A 23,156-nucleotide genomic window follows, 5' to 3' on the forward strand; every position below is an offset into this window, starting at 1 on the left:
ACAACAGCAGGTGTAATGAAAAGGATTTGGGAAATTCAGCAACCTTGGCCTGTTATTTAACCAACACGTTGCAATAAAATGAAATGAAACAAAGTGGGAAGCCCTGACTTGCGCCCTCCCTGATGCGTTCTGGCTGTGTGATCTCGGGGAAGTAATTTCATACGTCTGAGTCCCAGTTTCCAGACCATTAAAATGATACTGTTGATTATTAAAATACCTAATTTGTGGGGGCTGGCCCCGTGGCCTAGTGCTTAAGTTCAGTGCATTCCACTTTGGCAGCCCAGGTTTGCAGGTTCAGATCCTGGACGCAGACCTACACCACTGGTCAGCCACGCTGTGGTGGTGACCCATGTATAAAGTGGAGGAAGATGGGCAGATATTAGCTCAGGGCTAATCTTCCTCAGCCAAAAAAAAAGAAAAAACCAAACCTATTTTGTGGCAGTTCTTGCAGGAAATGAGATATAATTTGTGAAAAAGTTCTGGGTATCTTCTCGAGTGTCCCACTATTACATAATATTACACATATTCCATTATTATATTATTATAAAGTTAGTACTAGTGTGACCACGGGAGGTGCTACATGCAGACAATCTGTGATTATTTAGTAGTTGCTAAAACCTCTCAAATTCTTTGCTTTAGGTAGGAAATTCTATGTCAGTGGAAGAAAAGCCTTAGAACGACTGGGGGAGCAGCCAAATTTTCATAAAAACTGACCCTGTTCACAGAGTAACTTTCTCTGAAGTCTGGTTTGAAAGACCAAGCAGTTGAATGATAACAATCATCACTATTGGAGCACACCTGTCCCCAAGGTGGCACTTCCGCCCCCGCTGGAGCCATCCTGTGTGCCGGCACCATGCTAAGGGTCTCACAAACATCAACTCACTCCAACCTCACAACAACCCTCCAGGCTGGTTCATTATCAAAACCAGAAGGCGGCTGAGAGTGAAAGGTGCTGTTAATAATTACCCAGGACAGCAGCTGTATGGCAGGACCGTCCTGAGCATACAGGCATGTGGCCGACAACTCCTTACAGTGGAGGGAACTGAAGCTCACAGAGAGAAGCAGTCTGCCCAAGGCCACTGGCTGCAAGAGGTTGGGGCGCTGCCCAGAGCCGGGCTCTCGGGCCTCCCCTTACACCAGCCTCCTGCATTTGCAGATACAGGGTAAGGCCCATCCTTTTGTCATCAAAGTCCTCCTCAATTAAATGTCTCTTATCAATGAAGACTAAAACACAACCCAAAATGCCAGTTCAAAGAATAACGGGAAACCAAAAACAAAATTTCAGTTTCTATCAATACCATTAAAGCCAACCGTTTACTCCCAGAATCCCAGTCTAATTTATGTTTGGACGTGAATTTTACACGAGAGACTGAGTAACTCAGAATGGACACCCTTTCTCCCAAGACGACAGGGTCCCTATGAAGGTTTCCCCAACCCAGCGAACAGCTCACCAAACACCACCTCCAACAGCACAGCCCATAGACCCACGGAACGTTCTGGCATCTGTAACTGAACTTCCTTAAGATACCCAAATAAGCTCTTGGGTAGCAGCTGGTATACCCCAAAACTATACGAACAAAAAAGTGTCAAGACTAGACGACACTAAAGCAATGACTTACTTTTCCATTTCCCAGTTAAATGAAAGGTATTTTGTGAGATTTCTACATTTCTTTTCTGTATAAGCATTTTTCATGCCAGTGTTTGATATTTAGGATACACATAACAGATACAGTTGGAAACATTTAAGCAAGTTTTTTCTCGCGACACTACATCACCATGTTGAAAGATGTGTGGAATCATTTTTGACGCCGTAAACAGGAGGCCTACCTGGTAAAGGTTTCACCTTAGGATCCAGAATGAAAAGCAGCCATCGCGAGGCTCTTTGCTCTAACATACGTCCTGAACCTTTGCCCTGAGAGCGAGCCTCCTTCTAGGAGAATGCTTCCGTCCTAGGCACATACAGACACTTCGTGTTTGTTGCATGCTAATTAGATGCTTTTCTCTCTAAATACGTCTTCAGATGTCTGAGCACCTACGGTCTGGGCACTCACCTGGCTGTCCCATCTCCCACACGGCCCACGGCTATCCTCACCACCCACCCCATCGCCTGCCCAGGAAATACAAAGAAAGGGTTTTCCCCAGAGAATTTCCCCTCTAACCTGACTTCCACATACTCTGTATCTAAAACGACCTCGACTGCTAAAACAACTTGTAAGAACATGAGTTGCAGGTTGGGGTCTTGGTCTTAACACACAGACCACAAACTGCTGGCCTGGACCCTCCGGTTATGGGATTCCCACCTGATCTCAAATGCCAACTTGATCAGACACTGAATCCCAGGGAGACTTTGGGTTCTTTCTGGACTCTGAGTTCTGTTTTTACTGTTCTGTCCTATTGGTCTGTACCCAGCTGCCACGTGGAGTAATTCCCGACACTTGATGTCTTAGCACCTTCCTCACAGCTCCTCACAGCCGCCCAGTGACGGACCTCATCTTCAGCTTCTCCGGTCCTCTCCCTCCGCCTCCCATCCCTGAAATAACTCCAAACCAAACCAAAACTACACAGAATGCTCGACTTTTTATTGCTATTGTGTTAATTTTATAAATTATCTTGGGCAGAATTGACGGCTTTTTGATACTGAGTCGTCTAATCTAAGAGCATGGTATGCCTTTCCAGTTATTCAAATCTCATTTGTGTTATTCTACAGTATTTTAGAGTTTTTTCATATAGATCTTGTACTTTTCTTATTAAATTTATGCCTAGTTACTTTGTCTGCTATAGCTATTTTAAATATTTTTTCTATCATATCTTCAAACCTGCCTTTGTAGATATGAAAGTTATTGATTTCTAATATTAATTTCACACTTTACTATATTATTGAATTCTATTATTGATAGTAGTTTAATTCTATTCTCCTGGATTCACCAAGAATATAAACTTGCCACGTCTGCGTGACAACATCACCTCGGTCTTTTGCATTTCGTACCTCTCGTTCCACAGCTTTTCCAGAGGTGCTGCTGGTTCCTCCCACACAATACACAACAGTGACAGAGAACATCCCTGTCTCATCCCTATCCTAATGAGAATGGCCAGTTAGAAATCATATTAGATTTGGTGACAAGACAAATACAACTTGTTAAGTTATGAGTATCCACTTCTTCGTATATTGAGTGTTTTTATCCAGAATGGCTGTTAAATTGTATCAAGTACCTTATTAATACCTATGGTTTTGATATAATTTTCCTCCTCAAATCTGTTAATATGATTAATGTATGATTGGATTACCTAATATTGAACATCCTTGCATTACTACTGGAATAAGTCTGGATTGATTTTGGAGTGCTTGTCTTGTAAGGAGCTGCTAGATTCTCTTTCCTAACATTTTATTCACAACTTCTAATGCCAGCATTCAGGAGAGAGACTGGCCAGTATTTTCTGCTTTGAGCAGTTTTTATCAGGTTTTGGCAGCAGTGTTAAACTAATTCATTATAAAAAGTGCACCTTTTCCTTCTCTTTCTTTGTTCTGGAAGAGTTTCAAGCAGTGGATTCATCCAGTCTTTAAAGCTTTAGTAAAAACCACTCTGTGAAACCATCTGGCTTGATGCTTTTTGAATTTGGTCCAGTGTTTTTTTACTGGCTTCACTTTTTTTGCTCCCAGTTTTATTGAGAGATAATTGACATACAACACCGTGTAACTTAAGGTATACAACATGATGTTGACAGACATGTATATTGTGAAACGATCACCAAAATAGGGTTAGTTAACACATGATCGCCTCACAGTTACCCTTTTTTTGCCAAATTTGGTGTAAATTGTTTATAAACTTTCTTTTTTAAAAATGGAAATCAGTCTAAAATATTAAATATTAGCTATTAAAATATTCTCTAGAAGTTCTAGAGTCAGGTTTGATATATGACACAAATTAGAAAATCAGTTTCAACACGATGTATGTATCTTCCATCTAAAAACATGGAACATACAATTTTTATTCCTAATTATAAAATCCTCTGCTTAAAAAGTGCTAGTGAGGGGCCGGTCCTGTGGTGTAGCAGTTAAGTTCATGTGCTCCACTTTGGCAACCCAGGGTTCGAAGGTTCAGATCCTGGGTGCGAACCTAGCCCCATTCAAGAAGCCATGCTGTGGTGGTGTCCCATACACAAAATAGGAGAAGATGGGTACACATGTTAGCTCAGGGACAATCTTCTTCATCAAAAAAAGAAAGAAAAAAAGCTAGTGATTTCCTATCAGCTCTGCAGTGAAGGTCAACTCCTTTCCTCAGCATCATCCCTCGGTGCTCCCGCCCCAGCCTCCTCCACCACACTCCTCCCCTCACTCTTGCTGAACTCAAGATCTGCAGAGCTGCTCCACCTGGCATCTGCCCGACCCTTCACAACCTCCCCTCAGCGCCCCCACTCTCAGAGACATGCCCTAGCAGAGTTGTAACATGACACCTGAACTGAGGTTTTGGAAGTGGCTCAATAATTGGTAATGTCTGAAGGTGTGAGAAAAAGAAAACAATCAAGGAGGCATTTATAACTTAAGCAACTGGTAAAATGGAGGCTGTGCTGACTGAGGAGGGAAGAACCAGGGAAGGAGCAGGTATCTTTTCGGAAGAGGGATGTGAGAATCACTTATGTGGATCTGGATAAGTTCGAGACACCTGCAAGACACTAAGCAGAGCTGGACAGTAAACAGATAAATGCATGAGTCTGGGCTAGAGACAGAAACTTAGGAAGCGTCAATGCATGGAATTTGAAACCATGGACTCAACAAAACCACCCAAGGAGTGGGTCTGTTCCAGAGGAGCAGAGGTGCAAGGTTCAGGCCAGCGTTTGGGAGCTGGAAGAAGAGGGGCATCCAACAATGACTGAGAAGCAAAGGCTGGAGGAGGAGGAGGAAAACCAGGAGTGCGTGGGCTCGTGAAAGCCAAGGAAAGAAAGTATCGTAAGAAGCAAAGAACGAGAAGTGATGTCAAATGCTGTTCTGTTCGGAGGCTGAGTAAGACGAAGCCTGGGAATTAAGTATGGGGTGTGGCCGGGAGAGCTGATGAGTGGACTGAACAAGCAGCCCGAGGGGCGCGTCCGCAGGGTTCACAGCAGACTGTGAGGAAAGGCCACGTCGACAGCAAGGTCAGTCCCTTCTTTGGAGAAGCTGTAAATGTGGCAGAATTTGGAGGGAGATAAAAGGCTGAAGGAAAGTTTCTTCAAGATGAAAGAAAATCGAGAACGTTTTTATAAGGATGGATAGGATGCAATAGAGAGAGGAGACTGATGAGGCAGAAGGGAGAGGAAAGTGGCAGGTGTGAAGTCCTTGGGAGGCTGGCGTTATTCATTCCATTGGGAACATACTGATCGCTGGCTGTGTGCTGGGCCCTGATCTGGGCAACAAGGATGCAGCAGGCAGACAAGCAGCAAGCACTGTGCAGCCACTGCAACAGGAGGAAAGAGTGGGGGGCATGGGGACAGATGCGAGTGGTTCGAGAGGTGTGGCTGTGAAAGGACATGCCTTCCGATTGTTTGGGTTTTTCCTAGTGCGTAGATATCAAAGACAGGATCTGAGCGTATCAGAGGAAGCGGGTTTGGAGTCTTGAGAAGAAGGTGTGGAATGTAATTTGGGAGAGTGGAGGAGGGAACTGATGGGTGAACATATTTTTATCACTGGGCAGGACTTTCGGTTTGAGGCCACACATTTATGGTGAGACCAGCTAACATACCTAGTGTTCTTCTCTGGCCTTGTTCAGCCAATCAGCTTTTAGCACAGAGCAGAGAGAGCGCTGGATCAAACTGGGGTTGGGATTTCTCCAGGAAACCAGCAAAGGAGAGAGGGGCCTGTAGAGTTGAAAGTGTGTACAGAGAAGTGGCTATAATGGTGGACCATGTAACACAGGATGGGGAAGGACATCTAAGGTGACGAAGAGGGTGGGGTCAACACATTGGAATTTCTCATGGGGTCAGATAATTTTCATAATGGGTTCTAGTGGGATCAAGCTGGAGGGACAGGTGGCAGATGGAACATCCTTGACTCTTCTCATAACTTCAGCAAATTCTGTAGGATCCACTTTCAAAATAAACCGGGACTCTCCACCAGGGCCACCCTGGTCCCAGCCCCCATCCTGGGTCTCTTGCCAGGATTGCTGAAAAGCCAACCAGCTTGCCCCAGCTTCCATCTTCAACCCTCTATGGTCTTATTTCCATATGTTGCCAAGACTAACAGTGCTCAATAGAAAACCAGATCTTGCTGTTCTCCCAGTTCCTCCAGGGCCCCCTCCCTCCCAGGAACAATGGATCCACTGTCCTCACCACGGCTGACTAGGTCCCATGCGATCTGGCTCTTGATGATCTCCCCAAAGTCATCATTGCCTCCCTTCTCCTGTCACTGCCCGCTACTCTGGTCTCCAGCTGTTCCTCCCACAGGATGGCTGTGTCACTGTCTCCAGACTTTGCACTTACTGTCTCTTCTAGAAAGCTCCTCTCCAAGATCTGCATGTGTGGGGTGCTGCACTGCATGTGAGGTCTGCTCTGACGACAGCTCAGAGTCCCCTTGAACACTCACTCTGAAACAGCAGCCTGTCACTCTGTAACACTCCGGACTACGATTCCATTCCTCTTCACAGCACTCGTCACCCCGGCGTTACACTGTATCTGTCTGCATACGTCATCCCTGTGATGGCAGGGACCCTGTCCTTCCCACTTGACAGCTGCCCTGCACCTCCAACAACGCCTGGCATACTGGAGATGCCGGACAGCATTTATTAAGTGAACGAATGAATAGCCCGTTCACAAAGATCCCAGAGAGCAATCTTACCCACTCCCCACTTTCTGGATGAGAACATTGACGTCCTGAAGGCCCACGTGAAACATCCAAAGCAGCCCAGCAGTGGCAGAGCTGAGGCTGGAATCAGCCGCCCAGCTCCTAGGACGCCAGCACCTCTGAAACCGCCCTCCTCGGCGTGCACACAACCTCTGGTCCGGGTCCTTGGTGTGTCCTGCCTATTGCAAGCTCTCCCACTCTTCCCTTGCAGACCTTCCCTTGTCCCAACCGTCCCCATTTCCTGACTGCCCAGGTCAGAAGGGCATCTCTTCCACACGTTACTGTACACTTACTGTGACATGTGACATATGAAACGTTGTAGTTCTGGTCAGTTCTCCCACCTGAGAGCTGTAAGCTTCTCAAGGCAAGTACAGGTGTCTTATTAATCTTTACATGTCGCAGCATCTGGCATGTAGCATGCATCCTTAAGAGACACATATTGTACTGACTGCTTCTTCTTCCTGGAAGGTTATTTTCCAAGATGCCTGCATGGCTCCCTCTTTTCATCTCAACCACCTCTTTGCTCAGGAAAACCTAACCTTTTAATTTAAAATTGCAACCTACACTCTGTCTTGTTCTGCTTTACCTTACTGCAGAGCACGTCACTCCTAATATAGCATCACTGCCCATTTACTCCTGGGGTCTCACCATCGAGTCAGAGCACCATCGAGTCAGAGCACCATCAAGAGCGAGGATGTCTGGTTTACTTCACTATTACATCTTCAGCACCTAGATGGTCCCTGGCACACAGCAGGTGCTTAATAAATACTGGTTTAAAAAGGAATTATGATTCTGTGCTTCAAGTAGCTCTGTTTACAAAGACACTGAGGAGGGATAAGGGACATGTCTGTGTTCCAAGTGACAACCTCTGATGGCTGCACAGCTTCAAATCAACACATCATCATGACGCGGTGAATGGTGGTGGGTCACAAAGATCAACAGACTTCCGATTCGGGATGAGTATTAACTTAGTAGTAAATTGTTCAGTGAACGACTGTTGAGTGAATGAGCCCGCTAGGCAGCTGATCATGCCCTAGACACTGTGTGGGGTGTCACCTTGACTTGAAGATGCTTGAGTACCCGTTAGGCTGAGGGACCCACAGGAAGAGGTAGAGAGAGCACAAGGACAGATGAAGGTTAATCTCATACCAGTTTCAAGTCCTCTGTCACTGAAAGCAGTGCTGAGTCTTGTTAACCTTATAGAGTTAATAAGAAAAAAAAGTATATTGGCTGGTAGAGAGCATTGTAATTAATCCAATAATTATAAATAAACAAAAAGATGGAGAATGTGCTCCAAGACCATCAAATTGGATATGCAATAGTGGGATGGCAAGTGGGTTTTTTGATGCTCCATGGAACCAAGAAATTGCAAACTTAACACAACATTGAATGATGTAGCCTAACAGAAACAAGCATGAGAGGGAGGGAAGTTAGTTAATATAATGGGATAATTTGTTAGTTGATATTTAATTAATATATAATCGTTCATAATTAATACATTATATAATTTGACATGTTATTCTCAAAAAAAATTCTTAACAGAAACTGTCTTGAGAAGACATACAGACCTAATGACTTAAAAATTTTGAACATAATTCAACTTGGATCTCTATATCTAAGAAAAATAAATTCCCCATAAATATTACTAATAGTATACCTCAAGGATTTCAAAATACTTTCACCCGGGAATACACAGCAGCACGGGAAGGTAAGATCTGCAAGCAGCTATGTGCTTTTGTTAGGGTCCAAATACAGGAAGCCATGAGTGCAGACCCTGTGACAGAGCCTGTAACTCGCTCTCCCACCCAGCACACACCAGCGAAGGCTCCCCCATGCCCCAAGGCCACCATTTACAGAAGGAGCATGTGGCCCCAAGGGGAGCTGTGTCTAGGGTCACCCCTGGCTCCTGCTGTCGGGGACCCAGTGCCACCACACCACCACAGGGACTTCCTGCGCTCACTGGGATGTGTCCCATGTCACGTCACGTCAAGGATGACATTTACACGCACACTCTTTTCCATGTGATCACTGTCTGCCGACTCCTTTCCTCAGGGTAATGATCCGTGAGGGAGAGGGCTGCTTGGAGGGTCCGAGGCAGTGCACAGGAGTAGAAACCAGTCCACAGAGACTGGACTTCCCTCGGGTTTCAGCATCGTGGTAAGTAAACGGCTATGTGAGGATTCAGAAACTGTTTCCGCTTTCCAGAAGATGTTAGGAGGCTGCCTTGGTGACACTGATCTGCCAGCAGGAGACTCTGTGCTCCTGGATACTCTCAACTTGTACAATCATGTGGCACCCAAGCCACCTCTGTCTCACCGGGCCCATTATAAACCCAATTCTCCTCCTCTGAGCACCAGTGAAAAGCAGATGCATATCTGGATACAAAAACCCTTGTGGGTGAGGAAGATGGGGGATGCTGGTCACAGGGTGCAAGCCTCAGTTCTAGGATGAATAAGCTTGGGATCCAGCGCACAGCATGGCGACTTAGTAACTCCGTGCTGTGTCCTAGAAACTTCTGAGTGTCCTCGCCTCTCACACTAGGTATTATGTGAGGCGATGGGTGTGCTAATTAATCTGATTGTGACGATCATTTCACAAAGTGTGAGAATGTCAAATCATCACCCTTTAAATAGATACAATTTTATTTGTAAATTACTTTAATAAAGCTGAAAAAATTTTTCAAATCAAAACGAAATCCTCACTATATAATTCATCCTGATTTTAATTTTCCTTACACCAACAAGAGAAAAATAAGTTTTTAAAGTTGAAGACAGATCAATTTTGAAACAGCTGCTTTTCTTATTATAGTAAGAGACCGTCTTTGTATATTTTAGACTCTCAAAGGACTAACCTACTTCGTGAAAATGCCTCTAAAGAAACAGGAAAGACATTCCATAATAAAACCTGGGTCCAATCTTCATTAGAAGACCAAAAATTTACTGTACTAATTTCCCACTTTTGATCAACTGTTACCTTACTTTTTTGTCTGACATTATTTAAACATTTGAGGAAGGATGATAAATTTTGAATAATGTTCTCCAAACAATAAGGCACTTGTGTATTGACCTAATTCCACTAAAGTTTCTTAATTAAAAATGGTTTCTAAACCAAACCCTGTTCATCAAACTTTAAGTACTTTGTGTCAGTCCACACTACTCAATGAAATGAAAATAAAATTATGTAAGTTAAAATCTCCATACATTTTTATTCTTTCAAGTGCATTTAGTACTGAGGAAATAATCTGTCCTAAGGAGCTTGCGCATATCACAAGAGACGGATGGCAGAAAGGGACGCAAACACGACCCAGCATCATGAGTGGACCAGCCGGGGCTATCATGTTCCGTGAAACCGCTGTGTTCTGCCCATAGTAAAACACCGACCACACTGAAACCTGACTTTGCTCTACTCTTACAGCTTCCTTGTAATCTAACTGGGTTCATATGAAAAAACAAAACAACAGAAATAAGACCTTTCCACCTAAAAGAGAATCTTCAAAATGCACAAATATACTGATTATGTCCCTTTAATGAGTTCTTTGAAACCTGACTTGACCTTTTTATTTTTAGACTAATTGTAAAACTTAGAGAAAAGTTGCAAAGACAGGATTGAGAATCCCTTGTGTACTGGCCACCTAATGTTGACACATTACATAATCATGATACATTCATCAAAACTAAGAAATTAACTTAGGATAATACTACTGACTAAAAACAGACTTTATCAGATTTTACCAGACTTTCCACGTATGTCCTTTCTCTGTTCTGGGACCCAACCCCGATCCCATGTGGAATCCAGATGGCTTACCTCGTGATCTGCTTCTTCATCCTCATCCTGATAACCGTCACACAGTGGGCTGGAGCCAGCTGCAAAGGTGGGCCCCTGGGAGTAATACTGGGAACTTCGGGAGCCATCCTGCCGGAGTTTATCACATTCTGCGGGGGTACGGGCCAGGGAGGGGAGAAGGGCACGAAAAATCAGAGTTTGTCTACTCCTCTTTAATTACCTTTTCTATAAGATTTCAAAACAACAATAATATTAATAATGAAAATGAAGGTGAAAATGACTGAGAATTAGTCCAATCCCAACCACACCCTAGATACCAGTTAAGATACTTTAAACGGATCATCTTATATCTCACATCCCTCTGAGGCAAATTTACAGTAGTTAAAATATTTGCTCTGTAATGTTATGCAAGTAAGCAGCAGACTCAGAATCTGAACCCAGGGTCCTAAGTACTATAATTTTTGACACACAGCAATTACGTAACTCCACATTAAAAAAACAGGCAATTCTCATGCTACGCTCGTGTCCTGGACTTGGCAGCTGGAAGTGACATGAGAAATCACAGATTATAAGGCTCTCATTTTGTTTTTAGTTATCAATTTAACTTTGATGCCAAACAGCCTACAATCACTGTGCAGAACTTTCTCCTCAAGGAGAAGCCATCACACCGATCACTCTTATCAGCTACGGGGGCGAGAAAAGCAAGGAAAGTTCTGCCGGCTCGAGCTCCAGGAGCATTTGCTCCGCAGAGGGATTTGCCATGGGTTCCTTTAAATATCCAGCTCGCTAAAGGAGTGCAAAACGTGTGTGGTTTAAGTCTCCTCTTTGCACAGCTTTATAAAACCAGACACCTCCAGGCCAGAACTACAGCAGGGGTCTTCAGGGGCCTTCCTCACACGAGGATCTGAGATCCCTCCCCAAGGAGACAAGCTGGCACTTTACTGGAGGGATGAAAATTCTTCAACGGGGGAATAAAAATACCCTCTCTCTCCTTTGCACCCCACAGTGGGAGTGGATAGGAAAAGTTTCCAATCCAGAACTGCGAATCAGACTTTTAAACATCCTACGGCAACAGTCACGAGGACCTTTCAGGATGCCAAACTAACAAATGCACACGCAATCACAAGACAGCTGAGTACCACCACTTTACTCACTTATGGGCTAAAGACCTTGTGGGCTGGGCTGACCACCACTTTTAATATTGAGTAAAATGGAAAATTAAGAAAATTCTGGAACTTCCAGAGCACAACTTATTTTTTAATGAGGATTTACTGGTATTAACCTAACAGTTTTCAGTGAGAAATATTTTCACATTTTCTCCAATATCTGACAATTTCTCTGCAAAAACAGTACAATAAATCACACAGTCAGCGTCTGTAGGCTCACTCTACAGAGATAATGCTCCACAATCATGATCGGGAGTTTTCAAATGCATTTCTGTGCAGTTTTTGGATTCTATAAATTTTTGGTTTGATTTTCTTTAATTACTTTAAAGCTAAGATTAAAAAATCCAAGAACTCAATAGTTTTACATGTCATTAACTTGTGCTGTGAAATCAGCTTTTCTGTGGTCCCATAAAACGGAAGTCTCCTAAGGACTCAGGGTGAACCTCGTGATACAAACCAATAAAAGCTGTAACCACCTGCGGCCACCCAGTAACTCCGTGTTCTCAAACGCCGCCAAACACAAGAGGACACGAGGTGAGAGCCAAAGCCCTTTAGACCAAGTCCTTCTGTGCCTCAGAATCATCTTTTCCCTCACGAATTGACCCTAGAATAAGTCTAAGCTTGAAATGATAAAATCTTATAATGTTGTGTATTGAGTACCACAGAAGATGGTATTTGAAAAAGATTCCTCTGCTGGTTGATAAGGAGGGACTCTGGTTAGATCATCTCTAAAGGTGATATCAGCTCCAAAATTCTTGACAATAATACTAAAAACAGGTAAAATGTCTTGATACACAGTAAATCTTAAAATGACCAAAATATTGCAACATTATTATCCATATGTGAAAAGCATGAAAGTCGGGCAATTATTAGTACTTCCAGCATGTCACTTTTCGAGCCTAGTTCAAAAGACAATGCCTCTTTCTCCACAACGAAGTTTTTCTCACAGAAGTATTTAAACAGTAGTACATCAAATGAAATATGATGCTGGGTCTAAGATTAAATGAGGCAGTATAAATTTATGGCAGATGACCAATATTTTTATCATCAAATTTCTGAAATCTAGTAAACTCATCAATTCCATTATCACTTAGTCCAACACGAGAGGAAATCTAGGAAAATTTCCTCTCATCAAGTTGCAACAGCGCTCAGTGTCTAAATCAGAGCTTTGTTCATGAAAAACTGCCTTTATTGTCTGTAGGGTGGGATGTAAGTAAGTGAAGCTGCCGTGAATAAACGAAGACTTTCAAACATCTGACTGAGGGGGCTGCAGGCTGGCTGTGCCAGCACCTACGGGCTGGAAGCAAGATGCGGAAGGTAACAAAAGACCCATCTTAGTGCACTCTGCTCTGGCACAGAAATTCAGAGTGTGACAAGTTGTCCTCCTCGCAGTGCTGCTGGATAAACACGTCACTGTGCTTGTGTCCTCTGGTTTCCCAACCACAAATCTCCTCCTCCCGCCTCTCATGTCAAACTATTTTCTTTAGCGTGAGAAGGATGGACAAACATTTGTTGGTTGACCAAAGTTTTAAATACAGAAGAAAAAAAATAATGTCACAGAACGAGATGGTTATCTAACCACCTCATGAAATTAATTCTGCTTCAGCTTCCAAACCTTCATGCACCAAGCTGCTATTTAGACTTTCTATTTAACATTTTAGATTTGTTAAAAGAGTCTACTACAAGAAGTTTTAAAAACTTATTTTCAAAATAATTTTCTCTATGGAAATCCCTGATGAATTTCCACTTTCTATGTTTTGTTCCTAAACATATTAAATCAGTCACAATGAGCTAGAATATGCAGCAGTTACAAACAGTTCAAAATTGCAGTGGCTTAACAGGACGGGAGATCCTCCTGCACACTGTCCTTGTCTATGCAGAGCTGGCCAGTCACTCACGGACCTGGCAGAGGGAGGTTTCACCTCGACTTGCGATCACAAAACAGGGCGAGGAGAGGCGGTGCCTTCCACGCTGGCTCCAGGGACTTCTGCCAGGAGCAGTCGGGTTACTTCTGCTCCTCCTTCTTCGGACAAAACAAGCCACATGGCCATACCCAACTTCCAAGGGGGCGAGGAAGGGCAATCCTGCCTCACAAGCAATCACACCTCATAAAACAGCTCCAGTGACTCTTCCAAAGGAGCGGTAACACTGGATCCACGGTTTTCCAGATTCTTGTCACCCATTCTCCCAATGCTCATTTAACGTTCACTTCCAGTCCTTCCTGAATGAGGGCGAGAGGTCTGTGGGGCATTTGCAACAGCAGTGAAAAGCTACGCGCTGCGTTTTAGTGACAGGAGGCTAACCAAGGAGGGATTCCGCATGGAGCGGCAGCTGAGTCTGGAGTCCAACAGACCAGGCAATACTTGCTCCTGTGAGGCCTGAGTTAGCACTCCAGCCTCCTGAGAAGTCAGACCCCACCCTGCAGAGCTGGGATGCCACTCCTGGGAGGCTGTCTCGAGAATCACTCAGCAAACTTTTTCAGTGCTCTGCTCTGAGGTGGGAGACCAGGTGAAGGCACCAGAACTTTGCACAGAGCCCTCCACACGGTGGGTGCCCAAGAACTGATTGATCATTGCTGTCAGAATTCCCCACACAAACCACAACTACCTAAACGCTTCCACTTTTAAAAGCCAGTGAGCAATTCCCTAACAAGATTTGCTTGGTGGCACAATTCTTAAAGATTCTACAATTTTACCAGGCCTTCGGCTACTTCTTTACCAAACATTGCAAGGCTGTATTTCTTTTCCTAAGTACGTACAGCACTCATCCTGAGTTTCTCTGACAGTCATGGCCTCTCAATCCAGAACAGAGCTAAAATGTTTGAATTGCTCTAATGGCAGAATTTTTGGTTATTACCTAATTAGTCTTACACAACACGAAGCTTTATACTTCGGGGCGTTTTCACACTGGAGGAGTGTCAGACGGGGCCTGGCAAACATATGAGACACTGCAGCTGCCAGAGCAAGGAGAAGGGATCGAGGTCCTTCGAGCTGAAAGTATATGTTATGAGTCGAACCATGTCCTCCAAAAGATATGCTGAAGTCCTAACCCCGGGTACCCGTCACAGTGACCTTATTCGGGAACAGATCTTGTCAGGTGTGATCATGTTCTGATGAGGTTATGAGGGTGGCCCTAATACAACGGCTGCTGTCCTCATGAGCAGAGAAAAGGGAGACACCGGACCACGCGGAGACACAGACACACAGGCAGAGGGGAGACGGCCACGTGACAGCGGACGCAGACTGAGTGGTGCCGCCCCAGGCCAGCGAGCACCTGGCATCACAGAAGCTGGGGGATACGAGGGGGTTTCTCCCTGAGACGTTGGAGGGAATGGGGCCCGCCGGACACCTTATCTTGGACCTCTGGCCTCCAGAACTAGGAGACAATACATTCCTTTGGTTTGAGACACCCAGTTGGTGGCACTTGGTCACAGCAGCCCTGTGGATGCACAGCCACCAGGGGACGCTATGATGTGGAGGAGAGTCACAGGATCTTCCAGGAAACGGGAGGAGCTGCCCCTTAGCAGGAACTTGGGGCATTGAGACTGTGGCAGGAACTGCACATTGGGGGACGCCCCTGGGACCCCAGAAGAGCTGAGCTGCCCTGGGGAAGAAACTACTGTCCTCATCCTCAGGGACCAGCCTCAAAGGTCCCAAGGACAGTGACCCTTTGTGGAGGGAGAGGCAAGATGTGGTAACTCAGCCGGCATAACAGAAACCACTGCCTGTTAATAACATCAACTCTGACTGAGGCTCCCAGGGACAGGCACTGTTCTAAGAAGTTTTCTTACAGAATCTACTCTGCACAGCAACCCTAGGAGCTGGGGATTCAATTGTCCACATCTTACACATGAAAACCTGAGAAGCAAAAGGGAACTTGTCACAGGCAGCGGAGGCAACATCGGCCCGGGGGCGCTCAGCCTGAGAGTGAGCACCTGCAGACAGAGCTTATGGTGTGATAACACCCCCTCCACATCTCTGTCCTCACTTAACAGCAGGTAAAATAACCCGCCTTTATCTAGCAAGTCAATGCGTTCAGCTTGGGGTTTCGGTGCCCTGAACTCCTTCCTAGGAAAGTCCTCTCTTCCACAAAGCCTTCCCTGGTTGCCCCGACCTTCATGGCAGCCTGAATACTTCCATCCTAGAAACTGTGTCGCACACTTGCTTAGACCCTCCGCTTGCTCATGTACCACAGAAGTTCGACTGATGTGTTTAATGAAAGAACAGCAAAGAGAGAAGGTACAGGAGAGACACTGCCACAGCAGCAGGATCATGATCACAAGAAGCCGTTGGCCCCAAGACTCTTCTCTCTCCTCGGTTACTCATGCACCATGACTCCAAAGCAAAGCACCCCAAGCTAGTTATCCATTAACTCACAAATATTATCTACCACCTGCTAAGTACATCACAGGCACCGGAGACCCACAGCAAAGGGAAAACAGAAGTCCTGGCCACAGAGCTCCTGCTCCTGCGGGGCACAGACAGAAAAAGGGGTGGACTACACAACATCTTAGAGGGTCCTGGCGCTCAGAGGGAAACGAAGTAGGGAAGGGACCAGGGAGCAGTGTTGACACAGGACTCCCCAATGGTGACCTCAGAGCAGGGACCTAGGAATGGTGACCTCGGAGCGGGGAGAGCGCGCTCCATCCCAGGGAAAGGGCTGGACGGGAGCGTGATGTTGGCTGAGGGACATGCGAGGACAGAAGGAGATGCACTTAGACAGGAGCAGGGGATGGATGACCAGGGCCTCGTGGGCCCTGTTAGGACACAAGGCCAAGGGGTCACCTCTGGGGACACTGAACAGTGATGTGGCCTCACTTGCATGCACCTCCTCGTCCTGCCCGCCCCTCCCCAGATGCTGGGACTCCCTCAAGACAGCTCAGACATGTAAATTCCAAAGAAGCCCAGGAAGAGCCTCAATGTCACCTCTGTAGGGAACACACTGCTCAGTGATGCCGGAAAAGTCCATGGGTTTTACCGCTGGTTTGTATACTGCGACATAATTGACTTTTTCATATGCACAATTCCACGAGAGACAATCTACTACAGAGTGAAAATGTCCTGAATTTATGATAAAGATTTTGAAATACACTCTGAGAGAAGTTTTTAAATAAATGGGCACTAAGTCTGACTTGCTTAAATGAGAGGGAGAAGGAAAGACAGAAATTAAATGCAAAGTGGGAGTAAGAAGGGATTTGTTTTTCTATTCCCCAAGAAAATTGTGTGGTAAGTTGAGTGGGTGCCAACAGGAAGAAGGGAGACTTTCTGCCTCGTCAGGCTGCGAGAGAGAAAGAGGAGGACAGGATGATGAAGTGTTCGCCAAGGCACCACGCATTTAAAGCCAGACAGACCAGCCAAGGTCGTCCTGTCATTTTCAGGTCATACAGGTACTGTTGGTGCATATGTGTACAAACTACTAGGGAAGTTTTGAAAGATTCAGGTCAAAAGCACAATTTTTGTATTTCACAACAGCATAGCATTCTAAACATAGTATATTTTAAAACCTGAATGTGGTTTCTTGTTAACAGTATTAAATCTTTCATACTCCTACTATAATTCAAGGTATTTAAAAATCAGGAGGACTCCACTTCCAAAGTCACTTATAAAAATCATGGTCATGGGGCCGGCCCAGTGGCGCAGCGGTTAAGTGCGCATGTTCCACTTCTTGGTGGCCCAGGGTTCACTGATTCGGATCCTGGGTCCCGACATGGCACCGCTTGGCACACCATGCTGTGGTAGGCATCCCACATATAAAGTAGAGGAAGATGGGCACAGATGTTAGCTCAGGGCCAGGCTTCCTCAGCAAAAAGAGGAGGACTGGCAGTAGTTAGCTCAGGGCTAATCTTCCTCAAAACAAATAAATAAATAAAATAAAATAAAATAAAAATCGTGGTCACGATACTTCTGTGAGAACATCCCATGATGAGCCACACTCTAAAGAAGCTTTTTCAGATCACTGATTCTTAAAGCCGCTACTACTAACATTTAATAAATGCTTTATTTTCTAAACTGAAAGCCCTTGGCCATCATTATTTGTTTTCTGTTAAAAAAAAACTGAAGGAAAACAGATCTTGTATCTGCCTTAGAGACTAGGAAGCCCAGGCGTGAAGCTTCTGGCAGACCCAGGATTCCTAACCTCCACTCCAGCTGTTTATCCACCGGATCATCAACAGCAGGCTGGAGGGGCGGTGTACATCTCTGTCTGGCACAGAGGACTGAGGACCAATCAGACTTCAAACACACGTTCAGAAGACAATCAATTCCAGTCCAACACCTGTATCGGGTGTGATGCAGCTGAAGAATCTGGCCTGAGCTTTCAAGGATGCACACAGGAAAAATTTACTGGACTCAAATATCATGCTTTGTAAACATTAGAAAATGTATTTTCTGAATGAAAATCAAACCAAAATGCATTTTAAAATAGAAGAGATTTACCTTCTTCTTCATTGATTACTGGGTTTAGCAAAACTGGAAAAGAAAAGAAATTGCACTGACAGTTAAGACTCTGCCTCACCAGTCACACACACTGGATTTTCCAAGTAACATTTGGATTTTCCATAAATTCTTCAAAACAGTGTAACTTCAATTTATTTAAATTGTCTTCAAGAATCAACGAATTAGAGCATGCTTAAGAGACTATAAATTGTCAATGTTTTTAGTGAGAAGTTATCTGATGCACATTAAGTGAGTTGAAAAGCCACAGTCTTAACAACACCGTGGATTTCATATTCATCTTCTCAATGGATATTTTCCTAGATAGTTGGGTGGAATTTTAAATGACAGATTCCAAATAAAGATGCCCTCATGGTTCAGTATTACACTAACGATTCATTCTTTTCTTCCCTCTCCCCTTTGGAGGGAGAGTTTGTACATACTTATATAGGAATACTTACAATGGCATAAAAGCATATTATTACATATGAAGCACTATATCCAAGTTTATCTTCCAAGAATGCATAATTGAGTCATAGACCAGTTCTTCATCAGTTACCACTCCAGTGACACTTAGCGCCCACAGTGCCACAGACATGAGAGGAAAGGAGAGAACTGTGGCTTTAGTGGTTAAGCCCAGGCCTCGGAGAGTGGACATCTTCTCCCTTAATGGTGCCTACAAGACAGAACATTCCAGGTGCTGGAGTTTGCTGCGTTTCACTGCCGGGTGAGAGAGAGAGCCCATCAGAAAATGCGCTATCACCCTGGAGTCAAGGAAAAGGAGGGAATGAGTCTCAGATCGCTGAGGCCACAGGGCCGGGAAGGGCAGCGGTCCAGCTCAGACTCTGAAAGCAAACAGACCCTGTGCGCTGGATCCCAGCCTGCAAGGAGTGGCGGGGCTCATGGGACACGGTTCAGCTGACTGAGTAGTAAGCAATTTACGTGACAATTTACGGAATCACCTTCTCCAAATTCAGCCGCATCAGAGTCACTGGGAGAGCCTGCTGACCTGCTGCCGGGCCCAGTCCCAGAGCATCTGGCTCAGGTCTGTGGGGCGGGACTGCAATCGAGGTTCCCAGAGACCTCCTGCTCCGGCCGGGGACGTGCCGAGAGCACCGTTCACTGTGCAGAGTAAGGTAAGTGCCTACAGAGCAGCAGGAGCAAGACAAAAGGTGGTAGATGGGACGCCCATCTAGGGAGGAGGCGCCAGGCGTGGCTCCTGCAGAGGGAGACGGAATCTCAGGGTCTGGCATTTCCTACAAATTCCCAGTGAGAAGTGTAAACGGCCTCAGGGAAAGGGGGTCAGTCTGTTTCTTTTATTAGGTCACAAATGATCCATACTTGTGACCACAATAATTTCAGAGGAAACAGGTCCCAAAGAATGAAGAAGAATCTAGTTGACAGGGTACAGGTCAGAGTGGACGGGCAGAAACGCTACATCTGGAATTGAGTTCTAGTTCCCAAAGAACACTGTTTTGTGTCAGCAAAAGCTTTAATTTTGCTCCTGTGGAGTGCCTTGTCAGATTCCCAGAATGCTCAGAGTGTCTGCTTTCATTTTACCGTGGCACTTCAGCTCCAGCTGCGAAGGAACCATCCTGATTCCAGCCACCAATGCCTCTCTCCTGGCTGTGGCGATCCCCCCATCCCATCACTGTGGTGATTCCCATCCCCTCACTGCGAACCTTTAACACAGAACCAGATCTAGCTATTTAAAGATGACGAGTCAGATGACATCAGGCCTGAGTTCAGACCTCTCCAACAGCCTCCCAGCCCCGAAAATAAAAGCGGATGTCCTCCTAATGGTTCCTTAGCTCCCTGTGACCTGACTCAGGGTGGGTGGCTGGCAGGCGTCAGTGAGGTCACCATCCCTTCCTGAAAGGGCCCCCAGACTACAGGATAGAGGCACACCCTGCCCCTCACCCAGGTGTATTGTGCACTTGGCCACACCTTCCACCTTAATTAGCCAGAGGCAGGTGACCTGCCTGTCCTTCTGGTTACCAGCCACATCATTGCTGTTAGTAAGCAGAACTGAGGGGAGTGGGCTGGCACCAGCACCAACCCAGGCTTTAATGAGGGAGGGGCCCAAGCATAAGCTCAGGAATAAGATGAGGGGAGGAGAGATAGGCAGGATGATGGTCAGTGCTCTCCAAGGTCATTTATCTGAGGACATTTCACCTCAGTAGAGCTTCAGGGAAACTGACCAAATACAGCATTAAAAACCAACTGCACTGTGGGCAACTCTCACAAGACTTCGGTCAGACACAACGGACGTCACTGCGAAGCTCCATCCTCAGAGAAAGCTCCAGGACAGTTCAGGTGGAGTGAGGTGGAAGCAGAGATGGTGATGCGGCTGCCTGTGACATGGACAGATTTCTTCACCAAGGGAGGAAAAAATGAACGACAAGCAGACTGAATTCATACGCCTGGAAGTCACATTCGCACAATTCCAAATGACTCTCACCTCAACCTGCACAGTTGTTTGGGGAATGAAGTGATCAGGATAGGGAGGCGGAAAACCACAGACAAAATGCACTACTAACTGTGTCACCAGCTCACGCGGGAAGTGAACTTGCTGATTAACGTTTGACATGTACTGAAAAGACTTCCCCCCAGATCCTGGGACTGGTATCTCTCTCTCAGACATTAAATGCCATGGGCAATCTCATTTTATATAGAAGGGCAAAAAAAGGTCATTTTGATTAACATTCTCCATCTATGGTTAATTTCTATTAGAGTGGAATAAAAACCTTCCAAAAAACTTAGGAATTAAATATTAAAACTTAAGCCGCTGAATAAAACTGTGAGTTAGCTTTATTTTTCATTGCAGACCATGGAAAGAATTACTCTTAAAATGTTATTTACCATTGCAGAAAACTAGTTTTTAACATTTCTTCTCTTCACATACCCAGATTAATCGAAGGAGACTTGAAGAACTACCTGACTTCAGTTAGGCAGAAGCTTTCTGAGGCCTGTGCTGAGGGTCTGCAAGTTCTCACAGACACCAGCAGAGCACAGGTGGCCTGGAGGCGATCTCGTTTCACGTAGAATGAAAGAGCCTGAGACTGCGCCCTGAGCTTCACCAGGTCACTCAATATCAAAATGCCGGTGGAAACTCTAAACCGGCTGTGCCGTGGCTGAGCAGTGAACGATAAGGGCCTTATCCTCAGCCCCTTCAATGCAGCACTTCTGTGTGGCTCCGAGCAAAATACAGACGCACTCAAGTTACTCACTCTATCAGGAATTAAAACAGAATTGCTGAAACAGCAGACTGGCTCGGACACAAAAACAAAACAGAAAGCCTTTTGTTCAGAAAATCCGAGTGCTTTGTTGAGACCTGGGTCACTTAAATGATTGTCTTTGCTACTCTATCTTTTGTGTGTTGCTCACCATTGAAAAAAGGCAACACGTCTGCTCCCCGACTGACAGCAATGCTGCTCATTTTCCTGTGCTCGTGTATAGACTGCCCTCCCGCAGTAACCCTCAGTTAGGGTCTCCACACTTGGAGCAGGTAGTGTTAGCGAGGCTTCTGTCAAATCCAACACGAGAAGCTAGAGAGCTGCTTTTGTTATAATTTCCTCTGTTAATTCCTTATTTTTGTCTTTGCTCTTCTCTTTCCTCAATAAAGAGTTTAATTCATTGTTTCATCAGGTTGGGCAACTTTCCCTAAGGACACAAGTCCCCAAGGAAGTCAGATGAAATACCAACACATTAAAAAATAAGCTGTAATAGCATCACTTGTCTTAGAAAAGTCGCCCTAGCACGTCACAAGCACCGAGTAGAGGAGCACCAGGTGAGCTCTCCCCTCCCTCGAAGAAGTGGCAACAGGTGGGGTCACGTTTCTATTGAGCCTCCAACACCACCTCAGGACAGCTCCTCCATCCTTCTGCTTCATCTCAAAACACACTTCCCCAGTTCTGTCCCGCTGACAGAGGTCGAACCCTGACAGCACCCAGTTCCCTGCCTGCACCTCCTCAGGGCACCCCTCCACGCCTCACTGTGTGTCTGCAAACTCGTCCCCTCCAGTGGCTCCTTGTGTCTACAACCGTCTTAACTGGCTCTAGTTTTTAAACAAGTAACAAAATTCTCTATACCCTGCCACCACCTCAAAATATTGTCCCTTTTCTCTTTGCCTTGTTGACATTGTTTACTCTACTTTCTTAAAAAATTACTTGTAGGGGCCGGCCTGGTGGTGCAGCGGTTATGTGCACACGTTCTGCTTCTCGGCGGCCCGGGGTTCGCCAGTTCGGATCCCGGGTGCAGAAATGGCACCGCTTGGCAAAAGCCATGCTGGGGTAGGCGTCCCATGTATAAAGTAGAGGAAGATGGGCATGGATGTTAGCTCAGGGCCAGTCTTCCTCAGCAAAAAGAAGAGGATTGGCAGTAGTTAGCTCAGGGCTAATCTTCCTCAAACAGAAAAATTACTTGTAGAATTTTTCTACTTATAAAAATAATTCTCATCTCATGAAACCTGGCTTCTTAAACCCACAGGCCCCCCTGGAACGGCTCTTTGCAAGGTCACCCGCGGCTGCCCAACGACCGATCCAGGGGCCTGGGGAGAGGAGGGACTGGGACAAGCACTGGAGAGACAAGGAGGGTGGTGGACAAGCTGGTGTTCCAGGGGAAGGACTTGTTCTTATGTGTGGGCAAAGGGAGAGAGCTGGTGGAGGAACGAGGACTGGGTAGATGAGGCCACACTGGCGGGCGTGAGACGACGGGGTTCTCAGATGCTAAGATAGTCAGCTTTTATCCCACCAGTGACAGGGAGCTGGTAAGGAATTTTTAACAAGAGAGGCATGATTGGATTTATGTTTTAAAGACAACGCCCGGGGCCGAGGGTGCGGCTCAACGACACCGCCATTACCAACCTGCACACGGTCATTCACGCGCCTCTTATCTCCCGCCAGCTTGAAGCTTCCCAGGAAAGCAGCAATGTCATTCCTCTTGACTCACCTGCAGGACCACTTA

At 45.6% G+C, this 23,156-nt stretch overlaps 1 protein-coding gene across 4 annotated transcripts in view; it reads right to left on the reverse strand.

Annotated features, from left to right (window-relative positions):
- Positions 1 to 23,156, reverse strand: part of NHSL1 (NHS like 1) — a 125,516-nt gene that overhangs the window by 28,118 nt on the left and 74,242 nt on the right. For all 4 annotated transcript variants that reach the window (XM_070496328.1, XM_044754400.2, XM_070496331.1 and 1 more), the window contains exon 3: positions 10,616 to 10,743. In XM_070496328.1, the coding sequence (XP_070352429.1) occupies positions 10,616 to 10,743 (128 nt within the window). The remainder of the gene's footprint in view (positions 1 to 10,615; positions 10,744 to 23,156) is intronic.

Source organism: Equus asinus, chromosome 24 (genome assembly GCF_041296235.1).
Source record: "Equus asinus isolate D_3611 breed Donkey chromosome 24, EquAss-T2T_v2, whole genome shotgun sequence".
In the NCBI taxonomy this organism is placed as follows: Eukaryota; Metazoa; Chordata; class Mammalia; order Perissodactyla; family Equidae; genus Equus; species Equus asinus.